The sequence below is a fragment of the Lutjanus erythropterus genome, chromosome 16 (genome assembly GCF_056507025.1).
Source record: "Lutjanus erythropterus isolate fLutEry1 chromosome 16, fLutEry1.hap2, whole genome shotgun sequence".
Taxonomy (NCBI): domain Eukaryota; kingdom Metazoa; phylum Chordata; class Actinopteri; order Lutjaniformes; family Lutjanidae; genus Lutjanus; species Lutjanus erythropterus.
In genome coordinates, this window is record NC_139332.1 from 9,351,054 (window position 1) to 9,367,779 (window position 16,726).

At 38.5% G+C, this 16,726-nt stretch overlaps 1 protein-coding gene across 1 annotated transcript; it reads left to right on the forward strand.

Moving 5' to 3' along the window:
• The first annotated feature begins 3,652 nt into the window (after positions 1-3,652).
• Positions 3,653-15,924, forward strand: parp10 (poly(ADP-ribose) polymerase family member 10). Its single transcript, XM_084739695.1, has 11 exons — positions 3,653-3,778; positions 5,991-6,166; positions 7,352-7,594; positions 7,699-7,929; positions 8,364-9,388; positions 9,952-10,164; positions 12,471-12,591; positions 12,674-13,678; positions 14,936-15,069; positions 15,151-15,325; positions 15,413-15,924. Exons 2-11 carry the CDS (start codon positions 5,992-5,994, stop codon positions 15,709-15,711), a joined length of 3,621 nt encoding a protein of 1,206 aa, XP_084595821.1. The 5' UTR covers positions 3,653-3,778; position 5,991; the 3' UTR covers positions 15,712-15,924.
• The last annotated feature ends 802 nt before the right edge of the window (positions 15,925-16,726 follow it).

The window sequence follows — 16,726 nt, forward strand, 5'->3', positions numbered from 1 at the left end:
CACATCTCAGTTTTTGCAAGTTAAGGGTAGTGTGGATGATTTAATCAGTCAAAGGAAAATCAGATATAAAAGAAAGAAACACTCATTTCAGTGTTTTGAGCCAGCATAATAATTGTGTCTAAAAAATATCAAGATTGTGTTTCCATGCCCCACGGCAACAACTTTGAATATCGCTAGATTCCACTGTTGTGAAAATTCTGTTTTTCCCCATAGATATTCATCTCATGTCTGCCAGTTAAATTGTTCTCTTTTAAAGGATGGAATCAGAAACATGGTCATTTGTCAGCTTTAATTGGTGAGGGGGTGTTTACTTGAATGCCCCTCGGTATGTGGCAAGTTTATTTAATCCAACACTACGCACAACAAATAATAGACTAGAATAAAAATGTTTTTTAAAAAACAGTGATAATGCCAGCAGGTTTCTGGGGTTATGATTTTTTTCTTCCAATTTAATATGCAAGAAACTTTTGATTCTGCGTTTTAATGTCATCTTTTTCCCAAAATAATCTTTGTATATAGACCCATGATGATACCGTCCAACAGGGCGTTGGTGAATTTTACACTGTGTGCTTAAACGAGATAAAAAAAAAAAAACAACCTTCAGCTACAGTTGTTATCCCTGAAGAATTGGCTACACAAGCGTCACTGCACTTTTATGTTCTTTGCTCTTTTATTCATTAGGAGGCTGCTCAGCTTCCAACAGCTTGACTTCACAGTGCAGCTGTTTTGTGGCTGCTGTGGGAGAAACTTGTTCATTTTCACAAATTAGTGTAATTAGTGTGGTTGCTGAAGCAGCAATCACTTCTTATTAATAAACTTTATACTTTTTTGTGTTTTTAGTTTTATTCTCTTGTCCACAGACATTCAAATATGAGAACTCATCTCTATGACATGAACAATGTATGAAATATTCTAAGATACAGAATGGACCCTATTCAGTCACATTGTATTTATAGCTCAGTCTTTATACACTGATCATGTTACATTAAAATTTCAAAATGCTCACTTTGGCCTACTAATTATCCATGTATAAGCTCATAATGATGACATGTAAAGTTAATGAGCTATAGAATGCATTGAACTGTATAGAGTCTGCGTAACCACCACTTTATTTATATCTCAGCCTCAAGTCAGAATTCAAAATGTTCTGTACTGCACGCTGATGAGCTGCTTCTCAACGTGTCATCATGACATTTATGATTTCTCTATTATGATGAGTTATGTAATTCTTTGAAGCCTATATGGGGTTCAGTTCACTGTCACTGTATTTATCAATTTATTTTAAGATACCCAGTACGGCACATTAATCAATCATCCATATGCGGCTCCTAATGAAAACATTTATAGTTTATGAGATATAAAATAGATCTTAACCTGCAGGAATTCTATTACATCCCATTCCACACATACAGTAAAATGCCTTGGAATCCATTCAGTGTCAGAACTCACTCACTGTATTTACAGTACAACTCCACTGAAGGTAACATTCAGCAAGGAGAACTCATATAAGCTCAAAATTAAACTGTGTAGGATATAGTGCATGCAGCATTGAATTTACAGTCTTGGACATTAAATACAAAGGCAATTCAAATTACTTAAAGCTCACTACTGCATACTGATCTACCATACATTAATGAAATGTCATCCATGCTGCCACCATTGTAACCACACTATGAATTAGTAACCGAACACAAAAGAGTCAGTCAGTGAGGCCCTCTGATTAAATGATGCCTTTAATGTGAGTCAGAAAATGCATCTAAGTGCGACTCAGTACATTATACAGCACAGACTGCATTCAGATTTCACAAGCCTCATTATCATGTGGTGAAGAAATGTGTTTCAGCTCTGATAAAAGTTATGTAATATTATATGCCATAAGGTTCTCATATGCTTACAATGCAAAACATGTTCAAAGAGCAGTGATGGAAGAAGTGCTAAGATCTTATCCTGCAATATTATCACTGACTACAATTACAAGTAAAAGTCTTGCATTGATTTTTTTTTTCTGGAAAGGAACACTCAGAGGTAAAGTTAGTAACCTGATCATCTTTTTTTTTTATATAGAACATCTAAATTAAATATATAAAACAACAATAACAAAATGTGGTGGATTAACAATGCAAGTACAATACTTGAGTAAATATATTTACTTCCTTTCCACCACTGTCAAACAGTGGCAAAAAATTATTGCAACAATATAATATAATATAATATAATATAATATAATATAATAAATGATCTTCATCAGCAGAATAAATGAATGAATAAATAAATAAAATTACAGTAGGCATATGGTATAAATAGGCCCAGAACTTGGTGAAATTGTTTTCTTAACTATAATAAGATTATTAATTTCAGAATTGAAAGGATCAAAATTAACATATTAATGTACCACTAATTATAATCCAGCAATATAATACAGACGATTCTGGCACTTTAAATTGAATAGACCCTTTTCACAACATGAAACATGGTACACACAAGTGTTACTAATGATACTAATGAAGTTCTTGTTCTAGACAGAGTCCGGGTTCTACTGTACATGCAGGCTCACTGGACCGGCTCTGACACACTGAACTGAACAGGACCTTAATTAGTAAAATTGGAAACACCTGTGTTTATCCTACTATTTCATATCAAAATGGCTGCTGTGAAAAGGGTTTATAATTTTGCACTTTTTCTTACATAAGTTTGAATGCAGGATATTTACTTGTACAGAGTATTTTACACTGCGATATTACTAGTCAGGGGTGGAAGTAATTAATTACAAATACTCAAGCAACTGTAATTAAGTAGTTTTTGTGTACTTTTATGAGTAGATTTTGAAGTCTGTACTATAACTCATACTTAAGTATACATCATGTAATATTTATTTCTTTGAAAATCATAATTGAGTGCTGAGTACAATTTAAATTAATATCCACACCTTTTATTTGGGTTTTTGGAGCCAGTAAGGTGATCTGATCACAAACAGGCCCATGAAAACAGACATGGATGGAAAACTAATCACTGCAGCAGCACAGGTTTGGACTAAGGATGTTAATGATTGATGATTAATCAATTAATCACCATTGGGAATTCAAACAATTGAAAATGCATTCATAGTTTAGAAATGGCAGTAATTGCATCTCATTTAACATTGTTTTGTCTGGCAGAGCCATTTATTAAGAAAGAAAACTGAAACTTAAAAAATGATGAAACAAAACAGAAAAAAAATGGACGTGACAGAAACGTGTTTTATCAGTAATAAATTCATTATCAATAATGAATTGATTGTTTGCATTTTCAACCAACAGTTAAGGAAAATGCACAAAATTTGCAACCTTAGAGAGGTGACTGCAAACAGAAACACTTTTGACTGAATGTTGCTATTGATAATGTATTCAAACTTAACAGTTAAAAAGTAACTAATACTCTAATACTAATACTAGTTTTAAGATGAATACTTTGTACTTTTAATTATTTTTTAACACACCAGCGCTCTTACTTGGAATTGAGTACTAACAGTACTTGTACTTGAGTAGAGGTTTCCAGTACTCTTTCCACCAGTGTTACTACTCCTACTGAAGTAAGAATTATAACTTCTTGTACCACTGTAAAAAGTACTACTTGTTACTGTGCTGTCAGGAGTAAAGTCTGTCTGTTCCCCTTTAACACGTGAAGCTGATGACGCCACCGTCTGTTCAACCAGCGGCACAACGAGGAAGTGCTCGCAGTCTCCACTTCAACCCGTCTGGACCGAACGATTTCATGAGCAAATGTTTTCCTTGTAGCACAGGTAAGTTAGGTAATACTCCACAAACGCGTTAACCCTTCGTGAAAACGTATTTTCTCATCCTGTCGCCAGAATAAAAACGCAGTAGCGATACAGCACAGCTCCGCTTCGGGGTCCAAACATGGCAACTGTAGCTACTAGTTTCACTTTGCAGTTGGAAAAATGAGGAGACACGAATCTGAACTTCAGGGCTGCTACGCAGTAAAATAAACAGCAAACGAAGCTAATAGCTCTTATTTCTAAACTGTTGATACAAGCAAATATACCACCATTAGCTTCATTTTGCTCCTGAAATTCTGTTATTAACTAGGTGTTTTGAAAAGCGGAGCTTCCTGTTAGGTAGCTTTGAAGGTGTCAGTGTTGTGCAGTAGGCCGTAATCCTTATCATGACAGGCTCATTTACTGACTCTGATCATGTAAACGTGAACAAATTCTTAAACTAGCTTAAAAAAACAATGCTGTTGTGTTGCCTTCTAAGTTTTAAAGTTTATTTGAGCACAATTATGACTACTACTATAAAATGTAGTAGTAGTAAAGGTAAATAAGTTGTGTGAGTGTCAGCAAAAAGCAGTGACTCAGACTTACTTTTCCTTCGGTTATGAAGGAGAACAAACCATCTGCACTTTACAAGTTTTTAGGGATTGACCATAATTGTACTCTTTTTTTTAAGTTTGAAGAAGTGTTTGGGTTCAATTCAGTTGGACTTTATTATTGTTAAGACAATGAGTACATATGTAAACTAAAAGGAGATTTATGGCTTCACTAAGACAGTGCGAGGGAGGGAAACACATACATAAACATAAAATAAAATGCAGATAAAGGGAGGAATAGCCACATTTGTACAGACTTGTACTGAATGAGGTAGTATGTATCTGAGCTGTATAATATAAAAGGAGAAGGACGCATACTTTATCAATCCCCTGTGAGAAATTACATGTTGCAATTTTTAAATATTCACACAAAATACACACATGCACAAACAAGACCTATAGACATGCATCAAAAAGATGTCAGAGCAATGGGGCACATATGCACACATACATATGTTTATGTGTAATCAGGTGGCCCGAGCAGTTAAGGGTTAGGTGCTTTGCTCAAGGGCACCTCAGTAGTGTCCAGGAGGTGAACCATCACTGGCTACTGCTGCCCCCACTGTTGTACAAATGGCATTGTAAACATAAAAAAGAAAGAAAACTCATCTAAAATGGTCATGGATAGCCCAGTTCAGTAGTAAAATTAATCAACTGAATAATAAGTAATTTTTAAAAATGTTAAATATAAAGGCCAGGGACCAACTTCAGCCAGGAATCAGTTACAAATCACATGCCAAAGTGTAAACTTGTGGTCATGCATTTGAGTCAAATGCAGTTTTTCCCATCTTTTTTCCAAATATATGTGGTCTGTATGCTGTGACAAGTTTTGGAAGGATTTAAGTTTCAGTAATATCAACATAAACTCTGAAGAAAGATATCTTGACTTGAGAATTTTGACATGGAATGATAAAGGGCTGCAGCTACTGATTATTTAAATCATCCATTAATCTGTTGATGCTTTTCTAAATTAATTGATCAGTTGTTTGGTACATAAAATGTCAGAAAATGGTGAAGAATGTCAATCAGTGTTTTTCAAAGCCCAAAATGACCTCCTCAAATCTCTTGTTTTGTTCACAGCCCAAAGATATTCCATTTGCTGTCATTAAGTAGTAAAGAAATGTTCACATTTAAGAAGAATCTGAAGAATCTATACTTTTTTCAAACCAATTAATCGATTATCAGAATAGTTGGCCATACATTTTTTAATTGATTATTTGATTTGTTGCAGCTTTAGTGTGATATGTAGGGTTGCATTGTTTGCATTAAGGAATACATGTATAATAGTCTGTAACATGCCTGAAAATAGAGGATAATACCCAACCACGATTTCCCAAAGCCCAAGTTGGCAAAATGCTATCTTGTGTGCTGTCTCATCTTGTTTGACCAATTTTTGCATTTACAGTGATATAATACAGAAAAAATAAGCAAATACTCACTTTTGAGAAGCTGTAATGAGCAACTCTGGACAGTAGATCGAGTCTTACCCATCAGGCTCAGGCATTGACCCCAAAAGAAAGGAAACAAAGTGGGGTCTTCTGCAAATCCCAGGCTACAGCTGTACACGAATTATCTGAGCCACTTTAACTGGGATGTCACAGCCTGTGTGGGTTTGTATTTTTCAGGATGCCTGTTGAAAGCCTGGAGGAGAGGACGGTGGAGGTGCTGGCACTGCCCCCAGAAGTGGATGAGGAGCTGCTCTTTCTCTACTTTGAGAATAAGCGCCGCTCTGGGGGAGGTTCACTCGTCTCTGTGGAGAAGAAGGGTGACAGTGCCATACTGGTGTTTGAAGAGGCAGAAGGCAAGTGGCAACATAGAGTACACTGTTTGGGATATTTTGCAAATATGGGCACATGTACTTGTGATTTGTTAGCCTTTCACATTGATTTCAACATTTTTCACGTTCTTCATTCAAAATACATAATAAGTAACAGCTGTATTAACGGAAAAAACACCAGTGGCAACACTGGTGTAGTCTGCACTGCATCTTATTCAGACACAGCTTCATACAGCCTTTCAGACCAGTTTTTTTTGGAAACCTTGGTGAGTAAGTTTTTTCCGGAAAGTTTCAATACTTTGGCTACAGTCTAATCCTCAGATTTATACAGTAATCTTCTGCAGCTTAAAGGGATTGTTTGAATTATTTAATGTATTAGGTTATCACTGTTTGTGTTTTTGTGTGACTAAAGTTTTTTTTTAAAAAAGTACTGTTAGGTTTCACAGAAACCACACAATAACACAAACAAACTTACTTACATGGCTTCTCATGTTTGTTGTGTTGCCAAAGTATTTTATTTTAGCACGACACAGCTTACATATAACGTGGCTCTTGTCCAGTTTGCTTCCACTGTCAATGTTGTAGAAACCGAAGTGTTTCCACACGTCTGCTTTTAAATTAGATGGAGCTGTTCAGATCTCATGGCGAGGTGGCTGGCGGTCAGCCATGTTTGTTTTCCTCTGTGCGCGTGTCGGCGTGTCCGCTCCAGGTGCGCATCCCAAAGTGTCCCGGAGATGACGTGTACCGCGCTTCTTAGTTCCGCATTATTTAGAACCTTCTGTATTACTTTAATTAACAGATTTAAATAATCGAAATTTGGACGTTTGTGAATCGATTCAGATTCGTCCACGTCCAAATCACGATGCATCTAAGAATCGGAAATTTCCCCCACCCCTATGAGCTACAGTAACAGCTGCAATCTTGTGGCAATTATTTGGCAACATAATAACATACTTAACCAGAATGTAGCAGCTGAATTTTAAAACCATTTATTTCCGTAACAAACTTTTAGCTGTTTGTACTCAAATGTCAGATGTGGTCTGAAAAATGTATTGAGATGTCTGGAAATTTGATTCTGGAAAAGTAAGGAATTCTGAACTGGAAAAAACGCAAGAACTGTAAATTCAAGACACTGAGTGGAAATAGTGCAATAGTTTGTCACAGATTTACTGGATATTAACTTTGTTTCTCCTCCAATCATTTTGACAGCTGCTACCCGCGTGCTGTCTAAAGGGCACCACGTTGTGCATAATGTAGAGCTAAGTGTGAGAAAGCCTGCCTCGAAGGACCCATGTAGACTGCTGCTGCAGGGGATCAACCCCACCACCAGCTTGGAGATGATAGAGCTCTACGTGGAGAACATGATGGATGTGAACGAGACTGAATACGCTCTTTATCCCTCACCAGGGGGAGATCTCATCCTCATTCACCTCAGCCAACCCTGCTCAAAAGGTGCATAAAACGCATATATTTTCTTCACTCATGTTGTAAAAGTGCTCCAAAATGTCCTTTTCTTCAATGGCATTGTTTAATATATATATTTTTTTGTTTTGTAGATTTCCAAAACCTTAGTGCTAGAATCTCCAAGAGGCCACTGGATGGGGCCAAGGTAACTCTTGAGCAGATTGAGCAAACTGACTCCGTCTTAGTGGAGAACCTGCATCCTGGCACCACACCAGACCTGCTCACGTTGCACTTTGAGAGTGTGAGAGGTGGGAATCAGCGGGTGAAGGAAGTCACAATGCTTACAGAGGCTACAGCCAAGGTGTCCTTTGTCAATTACGACTGTAAGTTGTGTATTATACAGACTTTTAAAGGGATAGTTTGCATTATTTGTAGTGGGGTTGTGTGATTTACTTACTGATAGTCAGTGTTTTAGCTACAGTAGATGCCAGTCAATATAGAGAGGGGTACCTGCATGGAGGCTGACTGAATGAACTACTGTGGACAGCGTCAGCAACAAAAGGTATTTTAGCTACTAAAAGCAGGCCCAGTGTAAACTGTATTTAGAGTATTTTTCGCAGCTTTACCTTGCTGTCAGGCAGCCTTTTCCAATGGGAGACTGATGTTTATAAGCCAAATATTGCTTTCTCCAAACCAGCCAAACTCTACCTCATACAACCCCACTTCAAATAATCTGAATTATCCCTTTAAACTCTTTGGTTGTTTCATGGTAGTTTTCTTGATTAAACAAAATGTGTCTCTGTATTTCTTTGATTAGCTGTGAACCATGTCGTGGATCATCCACACAAACTGGAAGGGGCTGATCTTGTAGTGGTGGCATACTTCGACTTTCTTCATTCTACGCAAACTTTAACACCACAAGACTCTGAAGTCAAAAGCCAGGACATGGCTGAGGCAGACTCAGAGGATCTGAGTGATGTGCAGATGCCGACCAATCCTCCCACGGTGGTCAGCTCAAGCAGCCAGTCCTCCTCTCAGGCGGCCTTAGGGCCCCTCTCTGCCCCTGAGGCATTAGAGGAGGAGGTCATGGAAGTCTTGGAGGAGCAACCTGAGGAAGAAGAAACATTTTCAAGCCATATTGCCATCACTGACCCAGTAAAACTTGCTTTGTTTCAACGCAGCACCTTTCAACAGGACACTAAAAAGGCTCATCCAAATGTCACCATCCAAATCAAAGACAATGGAGTGGACATTGCAGGTACTGACAGACAAGCGTTTGAGCAGATCAGACACTCCATCATGGACTATTTTGGCAAAATGGCTGAGACTCATATCACCCTTGAGCCAGAAAAGGCTGAGTTTCTTGCGAGAAAAGATGTAAAAGAGCGACTTCTGCAAACCATCAATCAAACTGGCTCACCTGTTATGTACACCGTGTCAGACTGTAACGTTGTGGTAAACTCCCTATCACAGAACTCTGCAAACCAGGCATGTAGCTTTTTGAAATCCCAGCTGGGTCACTTCAGCATACAGGCGGACCCGCAGTATGAATGCTTGTTTTCTTGCAGAGAATGGTCTGACTTCCTGCAGGCTCTGGGTTTCTGCTCTGTAAAGGTGTCCGAACGAGGAGGGAATATTGATGCGTTGACTCTGAAAGGGATGGAGAGCGAGAAGCAGACTGCAATCCAGGAGTTTCTTGCCACTCCCATTGAAAGGGAGACAGTCATCTCTATGGAGCCAGGCATGCTGAAATACATCCAGATGCATCATCATCAGCTGCTGGCTGACATGACAGAAGTGTCCATCATTCCACTAGAAGCAGAAGATGTTTGTGGGTTGAAGGTATGTGGCGTATCAGTACGTAGAAGCAAAGATTTTGGACTGCAGTGCAATTTGCAAGCTTTGTGTTATAAATTTCTGGGGCCATTTTAAAGGGATAGTTTGGATTTTTTGAGCTGGGGGTTGAATAAGGTCAGAGTTACAGTAGATGGCGGTTGGCACGCTTCCAGTTTTATCACCACAGAAGCTAAACAATGAACTGCTGTGGACAAGGTGAAAAGCAAAATGTATTTTTTATCCACTAAAGAGTTGTTCTTCTGTGCTGATACTGCTTCTCAATCAGACTTTAATATTACATCATACATGAACATGATTTCTGCCTCAGTCATGTCAGATAGATACAGCTATGGCAATTGTTTAAAAGTGTAGATAACTCCCACGATCCCACGCCACTTCATTACACCGTCCAACTCTGCCTTTTGTAATTTTTGTTTTGAAGTTGAAAGATCCCTAGCGGCAGAATTAATATATTGTGTGATTAACATCTTATAAATCCTGAAACGAAATTCCGATACTCATCAGGTGGGTTAATCTTCTGTCATCTGTTTTTTGAACGTGCCTAATAGATCCACGGCCCTGTAATTGCTTGTCAAATGGCTGAGGAGGTGTTGCAAGGTGTGGTCTCGTCTATCTGCACCAGAACCATCACAGTAAACGCTCCAGGAGTGTCCCGCTTTTTAGCTGACAAGGAGTGCCAGAGCATCCTGAATGAGATGGAGACAAAGTTTCAAGTCTATATCAACCCAAAGCTTGTGCCCTGGGAACCCCTTCCACACCAGGTAACGTAATGATGGAACAAAGCAAGACTTTTCTTTTCTTTTGTATTCTTCTGTGTTTTTGAAGCTGTGATATGTAACTTCATTCTGCCACAGTTAACTCTCTGTCGGCCAGTTCTACCCGTTGTCATTCATCTTGATGAGCTGTCTGCCTTGAAGCCTCATATGGTGTAGCCTGAGGCAGAGTTAACCAGCATACACAATGCAGAAGTGAAACACTGTTGTGTACTGTGTTTTTGAAAGTTTATCCTGCTGGATGGTTTAACACCGTACTTTGTTTTTTACCTGCTGCTTTGTCATCGTCCTCAGCTTAACATATAGTAAATAACAATATTTACATTCACAAATCATCATAAAGGAACCAATTATAGGCTAATGAGCTGGATGGATGCATTAATGAATATCAAAGGAAGACATACATTAATATGTTACATACTATGTTATATTAAAAAGCATGCTAGTGTTTTTTTTTCTCGTTTAAGACTATTAATTCCATCACTGCTCGACATTTCCCAAGCATACCAATTTCTAAGATTGATGAATGCACTTTGATTCCAGTTTCACTTAATGTCTATATGTTACGAGAATCAACATTTCACAGATTTTTGGTTTTATTTTTGCTAAAATAACATTGAAGTTCTGTGATAATTCAGTTACAGTACAAGGAGGAGTGAGGCTTGTTAACACAGTTAATTGTGGGTATAAGCCTACCATTGGCCTCCCTTTCTGCTGTGTGAGTGTTACACTTTTTTAAAAAAAACCCTTAATACCTCAGAACTACAAACCTACTTTAAAATGGGAAGTTACCCTAACCATAACCTGATTACTGATGGTATGAATGTAAACAAGCTAGCAGCTATTACCTTTCTTTATTACCTTTCTTTTTTGGAGACTGGCTACTTTAATGTCAGGGCTCACCCTCCCACATTCAAAGTTCCACCAAAACAAGTTCCCGCCAAAACTATTTTGCAGGGTCACCGTTGCTACATTCTGGGCTTAGTGCCACCAAAGATGATTGTGATTGGATTCAAAGAAGTACAAACAAGCCAAAGTGTTTTTTTTTCCTTATAGTAGAAATATGATGTGTATAGCCAAACTTTTCTCCAGCGCACACACAGCACAGTGGAGACAGGTCAAGCTATGTAAGACTAATTTTTGCTTATTGTGTGTCTTCTTCTATAAATGTGATGCTTCTCTGCAGCTCACTCTCCAATCTTATCATAGCTTGACAGAGGGCTCTTGCATGCAGAACAAGGTGTTTTACCACACAATGAAAACGTTACTTTGATAAAAGTTACTGTTAGTCATGTTTCATGCCAATAGGCAAGCTTGAAACGGTGCTGACCACTGGATTTATTAAAATGGGAATAGTTTGACATTGCAGTAAATATGCTTAATCACTGTCTCTCTGAAAGACTCACAAAGCCCAGCCAAGAAATAGTTCCAGCACATAACTCCCTGTAAAACCACAACTTGTCATATTTTTACACCTTTGTGCTCATAAAAAAGTTTAAGTTCACTAAATTAAAATGTAATTTAGTGAACTTTAAGGGACCAGTTCACCTCAAAGTTGTTTTAGAGATAACAGCTGTAGATATGTCCGCCTTCTCTCTCTCTGCTCAAAGCAAAAAAAAAATTACAAATTTCAAAACCAGTGTCTCTTTCCAAAAATCAGGACCAAGTTACTCGAGATAATCCACAGACCTTGTGTAAAACAATTTTAGTGCTTTGAGCACCACGAGCTGAATGCTGTTTATTCCCATTATACTGGAGAGAAGGGAGACATTTCTATGTTTGATATCTCCAAAACTCTGCAACTCAGACCAAAACAGTTTAGAGTGATAAATAGCACTACAGGCCAGGGGAAAATATGTATTTTTGGTTTGTTGTTGTTGGTTTTAACCCGCAGGACAGAGCCAGGCTAGCTGTCGCACTCTGTTTCCAGTCTTTTTGCTAAGCTAACCTAATGAGTGGCTTGTTTCATATCAGACATAACAGTGGTATTGTTTTTCTCATCAAAACTTAGGCAAAATAACAAAGAGGAATTTCACAAAATGTCAAACTATTCCTGTGGCGCTGTGTGGTCTGATACATTTTGGGTCAAATTGTAGCAAATTGGTATTGTTGTTATTCCTTACCTTTGCCTACCTTCCTAATGGGAAGGTAGAAATAAATGCTAAAACTTATGAAAAATAGTCAGAAATTGAACTATTCTCAATTAGTTCATGGGCTTAATTATGCAAAACCGCTGATTATAGTTCACTGTAGCAGAAACATTTTGTGCTCATAGAAACTTTTTTTTTTTTCAGGACATTTTTGAAACTGCATGGACGATGATGTCCCACAAAAACTTTCAGAAAGCGTCTTCAGATTCTGCACAAGAGCTCAAATCTGATTCAATGCAGACTGATCATAATGGAGCAACAGGAGGTAATCAATCGTTTCAGTGATAACAGAAATGATTTTTCATATTTCTGTGCAGTCTCAAAACAATCTGTTCAACTCTTTGCAGGCCTTTTGGAGGAGGCAAAGAGAGTCGTCTCATCCATTGACGATAGACTCAAGCAGGGTGTGTCCAATTCAGACCAGCTTGATGACATGGATAATGTGGACTTGTACTCAGCAGAGGAACCGACCAGCCTGACAGATCAGGACCCTGATGTGATAATTGTCGATACTTTCCAGCCCTCCACTGAGGGGAACACTTCGTGTGGGTCGCTCCTGAAAGATGGAGTTCTGGGCCTTTCTAGTGACCTTGAAGAAGAGGCCCAACTGTCTTTAGCCATCCAGTACTCTATGGAGTCAAGCCATTGGTCCCTGGCAGATGAGGAAGAACAACTGCAAAAAGCTTTGGAGCTGTCCAAGCAAATGATTCAACATGAAGCGTCTTCTAATAGAACTGACAAGAGTCCAAAGGTTTATCAGCCGAAGAAGGGCATTTCCTTAGAGGAAGCCATCAAGGCTGCCAATACTTTACAGCTATTTGTGTTTGCAGGTTATAGTTGTGACCTGATTCGGGTGGACATAGCCTTTGGGAAGAAGGTCAGCCAGAGACAGGTCGAGGAGAAACTGGAGCACAGAACTGTGAGGAACATGTCCGAGTACCACAAGACATGTCTGGAGATGATCAAGAGGAAACACGCAGTACACATTCAAATTGAAGGCACCATAATCACCGTTTCTGGCTTCAAGGACTTTGTGATGGGAGCATTGTGCGATGTGAAGCTGCTGCTGGAGAAAATGTCCAATGCCATATCTGACCGGGACATCCTGAAGGCTGTCCAATGGGTGTATCATCACCCAGACTCTTCAGGCACAACTCCTTATTTACCCGATGCCACAGTATTCATTGAGAACGTTTGGAGGATGAAGCTGAAAAAGATTGATGTCTTGCTAGATAATCAGCCCCACACCATAAACTTTGAGAAGATGCAAGAATACAACATAGCTTCAGGGAAATCTGTGAAGATCTCCAGGAAGTTGGTCAGTTTAGGGGATGTGACTGAGGATGTACCAGGTAAAACAAACTTTTTGGGTGCCTTATGTTTTCTGCAGAATGTAAAATTTAAATAAAAACATAATGCAATAATTTGCTAATCCTTTCCAACCTGTACTCAGTTGAATTCAAAGGCACGATATTTTATCTTCACACTTATTTGTTTTTTGTAAATACACAGTTCTTCTGAATTTGATGCCTGCAACATGTTCTGAAAAGTTGGGACTGTCATGTTTATCTCTGTGTTACATCACATTTGCTTTTACAACACTCAGTCAGTGTTTGGGAACAGAGGACACTAATTGTTGTTTTGAAAGTTTTGAAAATTCTTTCTCATTCTTGCTTGATATGACTCCAGGGTCTTCATTGTCATATTTTGCATTTTACAATGCACCGCACATTTTCAGTTGTTGTAACACATGCAGAAAGTGGCTTGGCTTTGACGTGTCGCAAAAGACGTTGTCCCGATTGCAGCATATGTTGCTCCAAAACCCGTATGTACCTATCAGCATTGATGGCGCATGATGCCATGGGCAACACACTCTTGTACCATCACAGATACTGGCTTTTGAGGTTAGCGCTGATAACAATCTTGATGGCCCTTTTCCTCTTTAGCCCGTAGGACATCTATGATTTCCAAAAAGATCTTAGATGTGGACTCATCAGTGACAAACTGTGCTTACCAACAAGTTTTCCACAGTGTTACATGCAGAGATTTATCTGGTTTCTCTGAATCTTTTAATGATATTAGAGGGTGTAGATGGTGAAATCCCTGAATTTCTTGCAAATTTGTGTTGAGAAATGTCGTTCTTTAGCTGTTTGCCTGTACAGTTTTTACCACAAATAGGTGAATGTTGCCATATCCTTGATTGTGGATGACCGAGCCTTTCAAGGATGCCTCTTTCACACCCTGTCATGATACTATTGCCTGCTCCCAATTAGCCTGTTTACCTGTTGAATGTTCCAAACAGGTGTTTTTTAAGTATTCCACAACCTTCCCTATATTTTGCTACTGCTGTCCCAACTTTTTTGAAATGTGTTGAGTGCATCAAATTCTGAATGAGCGTACATTTACAAAAAACAATTACGTTTGAACACTAAATATCCTGTCTTTATACTGTATGCCATTGGATATAAGTTAAAAAGGATTAGCATATTATCACGTTCTATTTTGTTTATTCTACACAGAATCCCAACTTTTTTTGGGACTGTAGAAATAACAAAATCTATTCTAAATACTCAATTAAATGATGTGTGAACTGTGTCCTTTGTTAACAGAAGAGGAATACTCTCTGCTGTCGAACCTGCCTGAGGCAAGCAAAGTGGACGAGGAATCTGATGAATTTCAGAATGTGGTGAAGAACTTCTATGAGACCATCCAGGAATACCACAGCAAAATCAGAATCATACAGGTAGAAAAAAAAAATTAGCTACATATTTTTCAACAAATTGTTTGCGTGTGTGTCTGTAATAACACCAAGGTTTTCCCCCAGGTGGAGAAGCTCATGAATCGACTGCTGTACAATCAGTACAAGTTGAAGAAGGCGAGCGTCCTGCAGCACGCCACGTATCCGCAGGTTGAACGAACTCTCTACCACGGCACAAGTGAGTCGAGCGTGAAAGAGATCTGCGTTCATGGATTCAACAGAAGCTTCTGTGGAAAGAATGGTATGTTATTGACACCACTGTTCTCACATCTGACTCAGTTTGTCTTATCTTCAGTATCAATTTGACAATGTTGATTTTTCTACGCAGCTACCGTCTACGGTCAGGGGGTGTACTTTGCTGTCAACTCTGCGCTGTCTGTCCAGGATCAGTATTCGCCCCCAAACACCGATGGATACAAGTTTGTTTTTGTCTCAAAGGTTCTAACAGGAGACTACACTAAAGGCTGCCACTCAATGAAGACTGCCCCATTGAAGGAAACCGGTGATATTCCCCTAAGATACGACAGCGTGACCGACGACATCACCAAGCCGTCAATGTTTGTCATCTTCAACGATACGCAGGCTTTCCCTGAATATCTCATCACATGCCAGAGAATCCACCGCTGAGGGAAACTGACTAGTCATCTGATGATAAAGGACTGATTTTGTTTTCATTTTTCTGCCTTGATTAGAAAAGCACATTTGGTTTATAAAGGGCTAATGTGTTAATAATGTACAGTTGGTATTTTTACTTTCATGATCATAATTTCATCAAGTACTTTGCTGTTGACTGTTTCATCAGTTGCTTCGCTTTCTTCAGGTTAGTCAAAACTCAAACAGCTGAACTCAAAAAGCACATTTTAATTAAAGCTGCGACAAATGAATCTGGAGAAACATGATTGATTGGAACCGGAGCCCAATGTTGCCAAAAATAAACTGCCTACACCAGCTTTAACTAACCTAAAACATGCCATCTAAGCACAATAAGGCTAATTATACCGTGTCTTAAAATAGGTGGAACTCAGCACTTATTGCGTGACATGACATTTGTAATAGTCACCATGATTCTTGGTGTGATTGCTCACACACTCCAGTGTTTATTCCCCTTGCTTAAACTTGTAAGTATCCAAAATATGTTGGAATTATGACTTCGAAATACATCACGAATAATCTGTTGCACTTAGCTCTTGATTTGCTTTAATATGTGTATTTGTATTCATGTGAGTATAAGAGTCAGCATTGATTGTAATTCTTTAGCCTGCTGAAAATGCTGATTAACTGCTGTCTAATTGTAATTATATAAATTATAGACAGTCTGAATTGACCTGAGCCTATAGGCTATTTAATATATATTTATTTGCTTTTGTGTTCAGCTGTCTGAGTTTCCATGAAGTAACTGTTCTGCAGGTTTTTCTTCTGGCCATATGAGAATACTTAATTGACAATAGCTCCTACATTAACTGCATTAACTACCTGGTTTAATAGAAAAGCAGCAGTTCCAGGTCCACTGCACTACCATGAAGAAAAAGTGATGATTGTGCTCACAAACAGAAGAGTAATTTTCCTAAGTTTTGAATTGTCCTTTATCATAATACAGCTAATAATAAGATTTTTTGTAGTCTGTAATCTATTGGAAATGTTA

Coding starts and splice junctions, on each gene's coding strand:
- parp10 (XM_084739695.1), top strand. CDS start 5,992: ATGCCTGTTGAAAGCCTGGAGGAGAGGACGGTGGAGGTGCTGGCACTG. Junction 13,679..14,935: donor TGTGACTGAGGATGTACCAG/GTAAAACAAACT, acceptor CTTTGTTAACAG/AAGAGGAATACTCTCTGCTG. Junction 15,070..15,150: donor GCAAAATCAGAATCATACAG/GTAGAAAAAAAA, acceptor GTTTTCCCCCAG/GTGGAGAAGCTCATGAATCG.